The sequence below is a fragment of the Antrostomus carolinensis genome, unplaced genomic scaffold, assembly GCF_000700745.2.
Source record: "Antrostomus carolinensis isolate BGI_N321 unplaced genomic scaffold, ASM70074v2 scaffold19456, whole genome shotgun sequence".
NCBI lineage: Eukaryota > Metazoa > Chordata > Aves > Caprimulgiformes > Caprimulgidae > Antrostomus > Antrostomus carolinensis.
Window position 1 is genome coordinate 8,297 of NW_010322707.1, and position 14,408 is coordinate 22,704.

General features: G+C 38.2%; 1 protein-coding gene across 1 annotated transcript in view; it reads right to left on the reverse strand.

Moving 5' to 3' along the window:
- The window catches only part of BCL7A (BAF chromatin remodeling complex subunit BCL7A), a 14,823-nt gene extending 2,572 nt beyond the window's left edge, over window positions 1-12,251 (reverse strand). Inside the window, exons 1-4 of the mRNA XM_010170344.2 lie at window positions 12,217-12,251; window positions 8,497-8,578; window positions 4,845-4,941; window positions 2,756-2,923 (exon numbers count right to left, since the gene is read on the reverse strand). Coding sequence (XP_010168646.1) covers window positions 2,756-2,923; window positions 4,845-4,941; window positions 8,497-8,578; window positions 12,217-12,251 — 382 coding nt within the window. The remainder of the gene's footprint in view (window positions 1-2,755; window positions 2,924-4,844; window positions 4,942-8,496; window positions 8,579-12,216) is intronic.
- Window positions 12,252-14,408: the final 2,157 nt, after the last annotated feature.

Below are 14,408 nucleotides of genomic sequence, written 5' to 3' on the forward strand. Positions count from 1 at the left end.
TCCCAAACACATAAATTTCACCCAAGCGTAATCATTAATGAGAACATACATTAACAACTGTATGAATATAATTAATTAAGCTCCAGGTCCAGGACCTGCACTATACAACTGCTGGAATCAGTCCCTAGAGGGAGCTGAGCTCCCGCACACCCTGTAACACAAACCCATGTCAAGGCTTTTAGCAAACAAGTGTCAACAGAAATTGTGCAAAGGGGCTGACTGCAAGGAAACTTACTTCAGATGTAAAAGGCAGCTACCTACAGGGCTAAACTGTGATAACTAATCGATCTAAAACTGTGTAGCTAAGGAGAGAGAATAAAGTTATCTGAGTCGAAATTCAGCCATGTATTTAAAATGCACTTTTTTGCTTGCTACTACTTTTAAGATCAAATTTAGAAATTCAGCTAGCTAGCTTAACCATTAAGGTTGCATAGTTTTTAATTTTGGTGCATACTTTTGGAGAAGTCTTCCAGCGTGTTATAGCTCTTACCTGCTTCTAATTTTTGTGGGTTTTTTTGTTTGTTTGTTTTGGGGTTTTGTTTGGTTTTTTTAAACCCTTCTCTCTCTCAAAGCAAGACTTACAGAGGACTCAGCATTAAATCTCCCATTCATCCAAATAGTGAGTGGTGGGGGATATAGGACAGGGGCACTTAAAATGTCTTTACAGGTTAAAGATCCCTGGAAGTTATATTTCCTTCAGTACCTACACACCAAGAACAGTGTAAGGACTGGAACCCATTCTTTCCTTTGCCTCATTTAAAAATCCTTTTTGACTCAAATGAATTCTCAGAAGTATGCATAGAGTCAAGTTTAATGAACTGATCTCTCCACAAGTCCCAAGAAACATAGAAATTTATTCTAGATGAAGAGAAATGCAAAATCAACAAGTTTTTTTGACAACTCTAGTTAATGAAGATGACATAACCACTGAGTAATGGATATTTTTGTGGGGTACTGTATAAAGATCACAAGCATTTCGGCAAGTTTCTCTGACTGAATTTGAGATGAAGTGATGCCTATGATGAGCAGTCTCAAAGATCATATTCAGCAAACTTGGACAGAGTTGTCTTCCATTCCAGGTCTCACCAGAAAAGCATGTTCATACTGATAAAGAAGGGTCAGGAGGAATTTCAATTTCTGCTGTGTATGTCTCAGCATCCATTGCAGTTTGAGCTAAGGAGCACTCTGTGATGTGCTCATCTCCCCATGACAAAAACACCTGGAGCAACTTCCACAAGGGACAGCTCATCACTGCTGCCTTCTCTTCCAGTCGCTACTGACAGCTACTCGTCATGCTGCTGCTGATCGTTGTGCAAGGGGATCTGTATTTTAAACTGCCAAGCCTCAAGCTATTCTGACGCCTGCAATGACTTGTTTGCACAGCAAATTTTTTAAATGCACCTGTTTTTCTTTAAGAATTCCACACTAGGCTTTTCTGACCAGCCTGGCTTTAAGGAATCTCCCCAATTTCAGTGTAGGAGACAGATATACAAGGTCACTAACCCTATCCAGTTTAATAATGTCACCATTCCATTGGTTTGATTGATCATAAAACTTTAGTAGATAAATAATTATTTAATAAATTCTTAAACACAGCATGTAGCCAATAAAAAAATCACATTAATAATGAGTATTTTTTGTCATTACTTCTCCCTTTCACTTTACAGTAACTGGCTCTGGAACTAATCCAGAGAACTTGGTATGATTTTCCCTGAACCTAAATTTAGTCAGGGGAGCATGTATGCTATGTAACAACTTCACACAAGCAGGTGCAGACAATATTAGACCCACGAGCAAATCCTTGCCATTTACTGGGACCAAATACGCTAGTTGAGATCTTCTTTGAAGGATATGGTGTTCTGATTTATTTCAATTTGGTGACGATTCAGTTGTCAGTTTTAACCCCAATTAACAATGACAACATTTAACACAGTTAACCATTCTGGTCTTACCAAGATAAAAGCTCTAAATTTAAATTGGTTAGTGGATCTACTGAGCTAAGAACTAAATCAGGAGGGCATAATTTAATTTCTTTGCTATGGGAAGAATTCTGCAACCACATCATTAGAATGGTGTTAAGGACATATTTTATCTGTTATAATAGGATGAAGAAAGTTATCTTCCCAAGAACATAAATACAGAGCATGTTTCAATTATCAAAAATACCATTTAGTGAGGTTCAGAACAGTCTCTTAACCCACATGTATTTTTAATCTGTACACAAGTACAGTACAATCTTGTAATTAGGACAGAATCCAGTGCTAACTTTTGAATAAATAACTAGCAGGGTTAAGAAAAAAGAAAGCTTACATTATAGTTTACCCAATTAAAAATGTAATTCAAAGTATCTCATCTCTATCTTACTGTCACAGTAGATAACGAACATTCACTGATCTACAAAAGTAATACTTTCCAGGATCTGTGTGATTACCATGTAACAGTCATTTCAGAGGTTATCTTATATTATTTCTTCTTTCAAGACTGAGATTATGACAACAATAAACCAAGTATTTTGTTTGTTTCCTCTCTGAAAAGACCCTGAATGTCAATCTGACCTTTCCAGTTGTATGGAAGGATCATCAGTAGGCCAGAGAGATTATACCCCATGTTCACATAAATGCTGAAATGCTGAGAACTCAGAAACCATTTCTTTCAAATTGTTATTATTCAGTTCTTAAAATGGATATGCAAATAAATTATACACTAAAGGCTAATATTTTTTTCTTTGGCTTTAAAGAGGGTCTTTTCAGCTTACCTTCTGAACCAGGCTGCTCCTTTGCTTCTGTCTGAGTTTCGTCAGACTTTACTTCAGTGCCGTCTGCTTGTGTTGCCAAGTTCTGTTCTGGTGCTGGACTTGAATTACTACTGTTTTCTTGTTTTATTGGAGAAGCATCAGCTATTGAACTCTGGTTGCTGTTGTCATCTGTGAACAAAAGAGTTGAAACCAAGAACATCTAATTAGACAAGATAAAAACCATATTTTTCCTGTATTATTCCCTGATAACACATGATATAGTCTAGCTTGTTGGAGACCAAATCCAGGCATTTAGATTAACACTACATCTAACTTTTTTCCCCATTACCACAATTTTTGCTCTTGCTATGCTATAATATAGGAATTTTTTAGTAGTTACTAAAAATCAGAGAACTTAAAAAAGGTGCTCTAACTAATATTATACAATAAAACCAGGAGTGTTTTACTCAAATCTCTTCCAAAAGAGCCCAGAATTTTGTAATATGAGTAAAACAGATCAACTGAAGCAAGTCTCATTTTATAGTTCATATAACACATGGCTAATTAAGTGTTCATGCTGCAGATTTGCAAATACCCATCACTATAATGTTCAGATGAGCAGAGAGTTTTCGCAGTGTGTCCTGACAGTCAAAAAAACCCACCAGAACTCCCCAACAAAACCTCATTGAGGTAAAATGCAACTTCCAGTCCCAATATCAATAGTTTCTAAGTGATAATTGTCCCAAACATTCTCTAGCCTCCAAAAACCTGGATCACAGTAACTTTCTGCAGCACAGATTGTGTCTCTGTAGTTAACAGGAAATATTCTGCCTGTACCCTCTTCCTGTGAAAACCAGGAACAGTGGTTTAAATATCTCAGCTAATACTTTATGGATAGCAGTGGGGTGCAACTTCCTCTAATCTTTAAACCAGACTAACAACCATGGGTAACCAAGAGGGAAGTTCTGGCTCCCTGAAGAAAACTAACCCAGCAAAATATTAGTTAAATTAACAGCATACAAGTCAATCCACCCCCCTCTGCATCTGTGCAATCATTACATCCAAAGGAGTCAGAAACCCATAGCTGGTGATGGGACCATCTCTTTTCAGAGCAGCCTGAAGTTAAATCAGATTAAGTTTATCACAAAATTGTACAGTATGGCTTAAAAACACAAGTGATATATGATAAAAAAGCAAGTAGTACATTCACCTTGTGGATAGGGGAAAAAAGACTTAACGAAAATTAAATGATCTGACCAAGTAAAAAGCTAAGAATTTTGAAACAGAAGAAAAATTAATCCAGATCTGTGAAAATCCTGCTCAATCCTTTAATTGCAAGGCCATACTCACTGTAAACACTGTAAAAACCAACCAGGAGACAAATGCAAATAAAATCAAAATGAAAAATTTGCAACCCACTAAAAAGTGTCCCTCTCTTATCAGCTCAAATAATGCTGCATTCTCAGCCATAATTGTTATAAAACACCTAGAAGGTAAAAAAATGAAACAGAGCTGAGCTGTGCAAGCTCCTCTGTAATAAATAGCAGGTTAACACTCAACAGTTCACACTTTAAAAAATAAAACAAAAAACCCTGACCTAATAGCAAAGAAATGTGTTCTTGACCAGCTAATTTCATCAAGCTGAAGCAGAAGGAAGACACCACAGAACCAGAGCTTGCTTTCTTAGCTTTTACAGAATTTTTCTGACCTGACTCACCTATAAAGTCCTTAAAAAACCTGTACAAATTATAATAGGCACCACTGAGGCTTTGGGGGTCTTTTGGTTCTTAAGTAGCAAACCTGACAGACTTCCTACTTCATCTGAGTGTAGTATTTTGAACAGTAGGTATTTCTATTTTTATTTTCATATTTAGCTCCACTAACAATTTTATTTTTCACACACACAGCACCAAAATAAAAATGACATTTAAACAACTGTTAGTGCATCCCCAGAAGAAAAGTCAAAGGTACCAAATGAGTATCTGATGCTGTTTTCACTGTGGCTCAATCATGTTGTCCATACATCCGAGTCACAGAGAATTTGATGTGGTTAGGTTATACTTTCACAGCAGTGTAAGAGGGTAACTGGGGCTGACCTTCTCCCACTCACCATGCATGTCCATCATCCCTGGAGAGGAGCTGTTCTCTGGAGTGGTCACTTCAGAGCCACATTTTTCATCTTTGCCTTTTTTCTTATTCTTATTTTTCTGAAAAACAAAAGGTACCACAAACAAATGAGGCTATCACTATGAAGAGAAATCCATGTTGCAATATAAAACCCTTCCCACTCATTACTCCTGTGAGTATCTCTTAGTTTCATGTGAGAAATAAAGCCAATGTAATAATAACTGACATGAGCAATAATGCATTAGTCCCACCAACTGCAGGGCTGGTTTTGTATTCTTCATGACACAAAACACTAGGATATATAGGTTCTTATCCAGAAATTCTAGTAAAGGTTAGTACATAAGTATGTTTTTCATCTTCAAAATACTGCATGATTTTTGTAAAAAGCACAAAAGTTCTCAGTAATACCCCTCACTTCACAGCAAATCGGAGGGACAACAATTAAAGGGCTCGCTGAAACTGAGCCGGAGAGCTTGGGAGATGCTGGCTGCTAACTCTGTACTCAGGCCAAAGAGCTGCCAAAGTCAAGTCAAAAGAATCTCTGCTACACCAAGAAAGGGAAGAACATTGCTGATCAGAGGCAGCGCTAAGATTCACTGAACTACCTGACTTCTGAGCTCGTAACTCTGCTCGCTGTATGGTTTATGAATATCAACACCCTGCTACAAAACCCAACACATTCTGTTTTTCATATCAGAAACCTTGCAGAACACACCTAGACAATATGCATGCATACACAACAGGAAAGGAAACAGATCTAGGATTCTAACACTAAAGAGACAGCTTTTGACCTCTTTCTCAATGACCAACACTGCAGAGACCTCCTCCTTCTCTACAACTAATGCTGTTTCTTCATTAAAACTAAAAGATGGACTAAGAAAAATCAGATTGGCCTAAAAAGAAGAGCATAAGCAGGACAGTCCTGCATGAACAACAGGTGACAACACACTCATGACCAAATGACAGTATGGACTGCAAGCACTAAAACAAAGGACGAGACAGTGGCATCCATCACGTGGAAAATCTGCCTCTGCTAAGGGATGCAGCATTTTCAATTAAGAGGTGACGTAATCGGTCTCGTAGGAGAAAGAGCCAGCTGCACTGCTTCTGGAGGATCCTGTGTGCCTGCTGAGAAGACAATTAAAAGCCTGACTCTAGGAAGGGGAGAACGCTCAGCAATTCACCATTTGGGTAAGACGATGTCCTCCAACAAGGGAAGGAACTAAAAGCACAATCAAATATTGTCTAAGACTGCAGAAGAAATTCAACAAGTGATACGTGGAAGGACTTTTCCTTCTATTTTATATAGATTAACAGGATTATCTTTAAATTGTATTTTTACTTCAGAAGACACAGGCTTTATTCCCTAATATGTGAAAGAGAGGTGAAAGCACATGGACTTCTTTTGCAACAGGAAAGTTCAAAAGGGACATAATCTCTCTCAGCTTTGCTTTTGTTGTCTTTCTTGAAAGGTAAAAAGGACACTTTTGTCACAAGAGAAATATAAAAAAATGACTGGGAGCATTTAAGCTGAAGTTTTTTAAAAAAAGGTTTAACCATCAAAGTGGTGAGTTTCTACAACAGCCTTCAAAAACTAGGAGGAGGAAAGACCCTAGCTAATTCTAGTTCAAAGAAATGTCAGAGTGGCTTAGGAACAACATGAGAAGAGGAAGCAATCTAATCTGCGTTCACTAAAATCAAAGACAACTTCCATTTGAAACCTGAAGCAGTAAAAATGACCACATTCTCCTGTTCTAGTAATAAACAAGTACACTGTCTACTCCTTCACAGGTGGATGAAATTGGATATAAAAGGATGTCCAAAACAAAATTAAATAGTCAAGATGACTGTTCCTGATATTTATTTTTAAAATACATGCACTTTTGTGAGAACTGTGCAACTGTGAGAAGTTCCAGAGCAAAAAAGACAGAAATCTTATGACATCCAAGCCTGCAGCAACTGCAGCTGCACAACGGCCTCTACTCATAATCAACAGAATGTGACTGTAGGACACTGTAGCAACTGGTCTTGAACGAGCGTCTCAATTTCGACAGAAATCTCATGACATCAAGGCTGCAGCAACCGCAGCTGCACAACCGTCTCTACTCGTAATCAACAGAATGTGACTGTAGGACACTGAAGCAACTGGTCTTGAACGAGCGTCTCAATTTCAGCAAATCTGGAGCCTAAACCTAAAGATGATGGCTCAAAAAATAAAATTAAACTCTGCACATACAGACCGTTACATAAACTCATTCTTCTTAACAGAGAAGCTGACTTCAGGTACCAGTCACCTTGAAAATTCATCCAGAAACTCACTAGAAATTCTATTTCAAAGTTGCCTGGTACCCATCATGCCAGCACAGCTTAACTGCAGGAAAACTCTTTTCAGCAGCTGTGAGACTAAACAGCCTAAACATCTCTCTCACACACACATAGATAGCACAGCCTTTTCCCCCTATTATTATAAATAATAAAATCAAGTCCAAACATTTGACAACTAGAAAGAATGAACAAGTTTCTGTAAAGAAACCAGGAGAGGTTTCCCAGTTCACAAGGGGTTATTTCACAGAGATGCTGCTCAGGCACTGGGAGAATACAAGTGGCTTACCACAACTCTGACAGTCATGGAAATCTGGGGTACAACCAAAAGTACAGAAAGAAACAAACTCAGTTAAAACAACGCTAATCAAAAATAGGTCTTGAGTTTGGACTTTGAATAAGACAAGATCATGACACTGTCTTGTCTGAAAAAACATAATTTTACACATTTATTAACATAGTAGTTTACTTCCAGACAGCTTAACTCATATTTCAAAGCAAGTTAAAGTACGTGACAATCCAAGGAAGGAGTATCAAACTTAGGATGTATATTCTATTGTATCATTAATTTGCTGTGGTTCCATGGATTAGTTTTCTCTCTATAACAAGATCTCAATTTACAAAATGAGAGCAATGTTCATTTTGAAAAACAATTTGTAACCCTATCAACTTTGATTTTTACACTTATTTTTATGCCACATGATTATATCATGGCAAATGAGCAGTGTGCACTAAGAATGTAAACACGATGCACACACAAAACATTTATCAAGAGAAAACACACATTACAACAGAAGCACGTCTGCTGTACTGCCTGGGCTGGACTTCTTAAGACAAGTCATCTCAGTTCCACAGGGTTTTCCTACCCTTACTTCAGTGTTTCTCACCAATTTTTAAGTAAAACAGCAGTGATGTACAGACAGAATACATTCTCCGCACAGTTCCAAACCAGCTACTTTCCTTTAAAGGATCAGGCAGAAAGAGGGGAAAAGTAACCAATGTCTTAGCTTCCCTCCCCCCCTCCCCACTATTATGTTAGAGAAAGGTTTCAAGAATCAGTTCCAAGCCACATGTTTAACAGCGATCTGAGAACTGATCCAAGCTGACTCCAGGGAGACTGTCACCCACTGAACCATCAACATCACTTTCTGTAGAGATCAGCATCTGCCTACAGCTCTTCTGTTCCAACGCTTGCAAGACTCACACCAGCCTCAGCTTAAAAGCTCAAAGGACAGCAAGGATATTTCTTTTGACTTTCCCTAAACACGAGTGTCTACATCTTGAAAAAAGCAAGACATCTGCAGGATACTTACATCATCGACTTTAGGCTCTGTTACTGGTACCCATTTGTAAATCCTTAGGGATGTGTCGCCAACTGTCACCCACTTCTTCTCCCTATAAAATTACAATGCAGGAGAAGTTAAAGTTACACTTTGGATTCAAAAGAAAGTCATCTACTATTGTAAGTTGTCGAGGATTTAAATAGGCTATTAGGTAGGATGATCCCTATTACATCATCTTTAGTACTGCATTGTGCAAATTGTTCTTTGCATTTCAAAAACTTGTTAAGACACTGCTAACCTCCAGATTTCTCAGGGCTGTTACTTGACTAGGTAACTGCAGTAGCAGTAATTAGATCTGGATTAACGATACAGTTAAGAAAAACAGCTATTGAAAATGCGGGTTTAATGCCTATAATTTTCACTTAAGTTTCTAGAGAGCAGAAGAGGTTTTAGACAGACCAGTGTGTTTTGATTGTCATGAAGCTGTTTAATGGTATTAGAAATCTAAATGCATTTTGACCATCTGAAGGGGTTTTTTTGGGTAGAAATTTGCTGCTAGCAATTTAACATTCACTCAACACTCCTGTCAGACAGCTCTGAAATTCCAGCCTTAGAACCAACAGCCTTATTGGGGTAGCTATATGTGCCGTGATGCAGAATTCAGACTCTGGAGAGCCTAGCTCTCTTGGACAGCAAAGGCTGGGGCTACCAGAGAGGGGAAAATCATAACCTACAGCACTCTGGGCAGACCCCTGCCAGCCAGCCACCAAGTCGTGACACTGACAAACTGTGAAGGAAATCTGGCTGGAGGGCGTCACTACATTAAGGGGTCGCTCAGTCACAGAGTGCGGAGATGGAAAGGATGCTGAACACTCAGTGAAGGGATGAATTCCTTGAGCAGAATATTAAAAGAAGGTCCACAATGCCAGAGAAATTTCATCACATTTCTGTGATCAGTTTTCAGGTCACAGATTACCACTGCTGGTTCCTGGGTCTGTAACACGGCTCTGCAAATGGATCTATTAAAAGTTAACAACATAGACCAATTCCATTCAATATTCAGGAACATTTGAAATTAATTTGGGATGAGATCTCAAGCATTTTTCTTTTTTAAAAACACATTTAAATAATAGATTTGAGATCCAGTTGTAGACTTTCTAAAAAAAAAAAGAAAAATGTTCTTTGCAGGATGGGAGAAGCTGGATGTGACTCCAAATATATATATATATATATGTGATAGCTCCATTATTAGAAAGGGCTTCCAGAATCAAAAGCAGCCACATTGTACAAATGCCACAAACATCCTCCTGACTATTTGTGTTAGCTACTAAAGCCAATCTTGTTTGTTTTCCCTTTAGAAGAGACACTTTTCCTTTTGGGGGAAAAAGAAAAAAAAAAAAAAAAACAAAAACAAAAAAACAAACAATTTGATAACTTTTGGACCTGTCTCCAAGGATATTTTAATTAGAGTACAAAACTATTTCAGATTAATTTCTTTCCCACTGCTCTTCCTGGAGCACAGTTTTTCCTCAGTGTGTTCAGATACTTCCATTTGGATACACTAGATGGCTAAAGTATGTCAAAACCCAATTTTATGCTAATTTGGAGCTCTACTGCTAGATGTGATTAAAATGACAGTGGAGATGACGGCATGTAAATAATGAGAGCATACTTAATTGTGAGGAGATGATCATGATATTCTTTTTTTTAAGAACGCAAGACAAACTAAACTTATTTCTACTTGGGAAAACCTTTGAAATTATGGAAATAAAACTATCTGGGGTTTTGTTTTGAGTGTGGGGAAAGGTGAATAAATGCTTAAAAAAAAAATTAAAAAATCAAGATTTTAGTCTTTTCCTACAGCAAAATATTACTTAGAGATGCTGCACTGGAAAACCAAAAGTTCAAGATACCTGTTAGCATCTCAAAGCAGCCTCACACAGCATCTTCACTGGACAGACTGTAGAACACAGGAGGAAACCTATATTAGTAAATTTTTCCTTCTAGTATTAAAGTTAGCCCTGACATTTTAATTCTTTTGAGCTTCTTAAGTACCACTTTAAGTTTTGATAACCCTCAGCTATAGGGATTTTTTTTTTTAACTGAATGCAATACACAGTAATTCAGACAACAATGGGAATAAGGATATTTTATGATGGAAGTACACCAACATCCCAGTCCTGCAAACACTTATGGCTAAAAAGAAAACCCAACATCACACTGCTATTAGTCAAATATTTCACATGTGTAAGCATTTACAGTATTGAAGGTTTAAGATCATAAAAGTATTAATAAGAAAAAAGAAGACAATCTCCTCTAAAACTTAATAAAATCATTGGCAGCACAAACACAAATTTATTAACAGAGAAATGTAATGATTTTCAGGCATTTATGACCAACAGGGTAAAGTAACTTCAGGATTTAAGACGTTTATTGCAAATAAAGCTTCAAATATTATCTCTAATACTTACTGCCTTTCCATTTCAAAACAAAAACCAAACTAATCAAACAAAGAAATCCCCAAATCCACTTCCACTCTGAACATCCACTTTTTATCTTTTGTGCAAAGACACCATCCCAACCCGCTGATCAGGGACTTTCCTTGTCATTTAGCCAGAACTGACAATTTACTGATGCTGCCCATTACCAGTAAGTTTGCTAAATGCTGCACAAGCTACAAAATATTCTCCCTGAGCAAATGCCACAGTAGGAACGAGCAATGAATGAACTCTTGTGCCCATTCTGTTGTGAAACCTTAATTAGCTTCTCCACTGTCTTCCTGGCTGTAAAATGGATCTGCTGTTGAGCCCACTCATCCCGAGAGCCCGACCACAACTCCATCCCCAAACGTCTACTCCACCTTTGTCAGGCAGTCACTAGGCAGTGGTTCTATTGCACTGTCCACTGTTATGCTATATAGGTTGATCTCTATATTGACTGTAGGATTGGAAAAGGTGGTTGATGGATCATCATCAACCTGAGAGTTCATTAGGGTAAAAACGTGGCAATTACCAACTTTACTAGCCCATGTCTAGCTGACCAACTCTGCAACTTCAAAAAAACACATTTTTACTGGTTTCAAACCTCTCCTGTTCCTCCACGAATGACTCAGGAGTTAACAACAATGGAAAATAACAAAACTTAAAATATATACAATAAGATATATTTTTTTTTAATCTTCCACACTGAAAAGTAACTTCAATATTTTAGTTACAGTAAATTTAGAAAGTAGTCAATACAACAGAAACAAATCCTCACATTTATCTGAAATCGTGTTAAAGCATTTTTAAATTCTGAACCATATCTGCACAGCATTTAAAGGACAGCCAAGGATACGTAGAGTAAGCATTAGTATCAACACTAGTGCTTATGCCTGAGGCATACCAACATCCTACAACTTAGATAATTATATACTCAATTCCCCATTCTAAATAGCCCAAGACTCTTAAATATATTTATATCTTGTATATTAACACTAAAGCTCCAAACATGAATATCAAATTCCATGTATAAAAGTAATATACAGTGAGCAAACACAACAGTGTATATTACACTTATACATAAAGTGTCAAAGCAGCTTCTGCAGCAGCAACGAGCGCTAGAAACACTTGACGGCACAGAAACAGAAAGCCTTTACTGCCAATATATTATCATTCAGTATTCAAAGGCTTTCACAATTGTTTGGCCTTTTACCGTGACTATCATTTATCACAGTGATCTGTATTTACACAAGGATTTGCTCCCACATACCCCATCTTCTGTTGATGATCACGAAGTGACGTCATAATGCTGAATTTATCACATCACACTCACTTGCATTGCAACAGAGTTTGGTGAAAATCACAGAATTATGACCTCCCTGTGGGATCAAGCAAAGGAGAAAGGGGAATGGGAAAGAAAATGCCATTATTATACAGAAAAAGTGCTGTAAGATGCACAAAAAAAGATTTTTTTGAAATGTAGGCTTGCTTTTCAGAGCACGCCCATTGCTGTGTAGATATCTCTAGTGACTAAAGTGAAGTTGCCCCAAATATACACCAAATATACATGGTGTTTCTTTACCACGCTGCAAATACAATAAAATACCATGTAGCATGAATGATTGAGGACACCTTCTCTCTGAGTTTATCTAAACACAGTGCATTATGAGAGTCCCCTTTAACTGACACAGGCCAGCATGGTTTTAAGCAAATTCTGCTAAGTTCCAGATTGCGACAGCAACTTTTCTTACAGTAAAAGGAAACAGTTTGTGCGTGACAGAACTCCACCTTTAACATACACCCAACTTCCACACAAGTCAGAAAACACATCCTGGCTCAAAAAAGAAATAACCGCGAGCCAGAAAAAAACGTACCGTAATTCAAACAGGGTAACAGCGCGTTCGGCTCGGTACAGTACCTCAGCACAGTTCCTGCACATACACTGGGTATTTTTACTTCAGCTGCCACTACCTGCACTACAATCTTAGCAGGAAACCAAACACAGCCAGTGTAGTCAGACTAAACTAGGGTGGCAATCCAGTAGCAGCAAAGAGTCTTTTCCCAAAGACATTGTGCTAAGACGTTCTGTGTCATAACTACTTTTCAGAGGGAAAGCCTATTTTAAGAAGGAAGCGTGAGCAGCAAAACCTGAAGAAGCTCAGTCTCAAAGCATTACATACCACACAAAAATATTTGAGCAAGTCTGAATGGAGACAGTGAACAGAAAAGCTACAGCAGCGTTGGCTGGAAATTCTCTCACCAGCCACCACTAGCGATCCCAACCAACGGCACCGGGTAACGCTGCCCGCGGTGACTTTGCTCCTCAACTTCTACACAACACGCTTTGTTTCAAGCTACATCCAAAGTCCTGTCTGGTTCTACAGCCAATTCCCTGCCGTAATAAATACTTAGCACTTTCTTTAAGTACTTTCATCAGTTGTCCAGGTTTATCTCTTCTTCATAAGGTAATGTCACTATTCCTAGATTAGGGCTTTGACGGGTCAGGAAAAGGTCAAAGGCCTTCTGCAAAGACACTGCAATTCAAAGACAAGGCAACACGGAGAGATTTCCTCATTCCCGGTGCATTCCCTAGATCAGGGCACCCATCTCCATCACCCACTCCTTACCTCCACCCTTAAAGGTCTGCACAGTTGTCCAAAAGCCCAGCAGTGCTACATACCCGTGCACACTATGTCACTGCCTCCCAAGATGTCCTACCACTTACTGCCCATTACCTGTGGTTTAGTAAGTGTCTGCATTTTCTTTCATTTAATAAATCAGACTTCTATAAAACAAAATTTTTTCTGTTATTTTTTCTAATGCTGGATGAGGGTACAATAGTTTTTGCCCCTCTCTTCTTGAGAGCCCATTTAGAATCTACGCATACCCATTAATCTTTAAAGACAAAACCAATTCTGTACCTTTCACAATTCATTGAGATAAATTTATCTCAGAGGACTTCTTAAAACAGATTGAAAGAAAAATTGTAAGTACTGTTAAAAAAAAAGTAGAACTACCCTCAGCCATGGAAATTTAACATTTCTGCCACACAAATACAGTACAACAATGTATTCCTTAAGACACGTGCTATGTGTTTTCTAAAATAGATACTCATTCATGAGAGTGGTTTAAACAAAGGAGATAAGGTTACATTAATCTCAAGATAAAAACGTAACAACTTCACTGTTTACTACAAAGTTCCAGTAACAGCAGAAGTGCTGGGCGCTCTACAAACACACATGAAGATAGGGTACCTGCATCAAAGGGCTCCCTGTCTAAGAAAAAAAATCAATTTTCTAAGGAACAAAGCCTGTGCTGATGGGATCTGCTTCCCAACAGGCACGTTCACAGACGTGGCAGCACAGGCGTTCAGCAATAACACCTCCACGGACGGACAAAGCTTTGGGCAGCACACGCCGGAGCCACTGTCCGCTCGGAAGAGTTCACAGCTCGGTCTGGCTC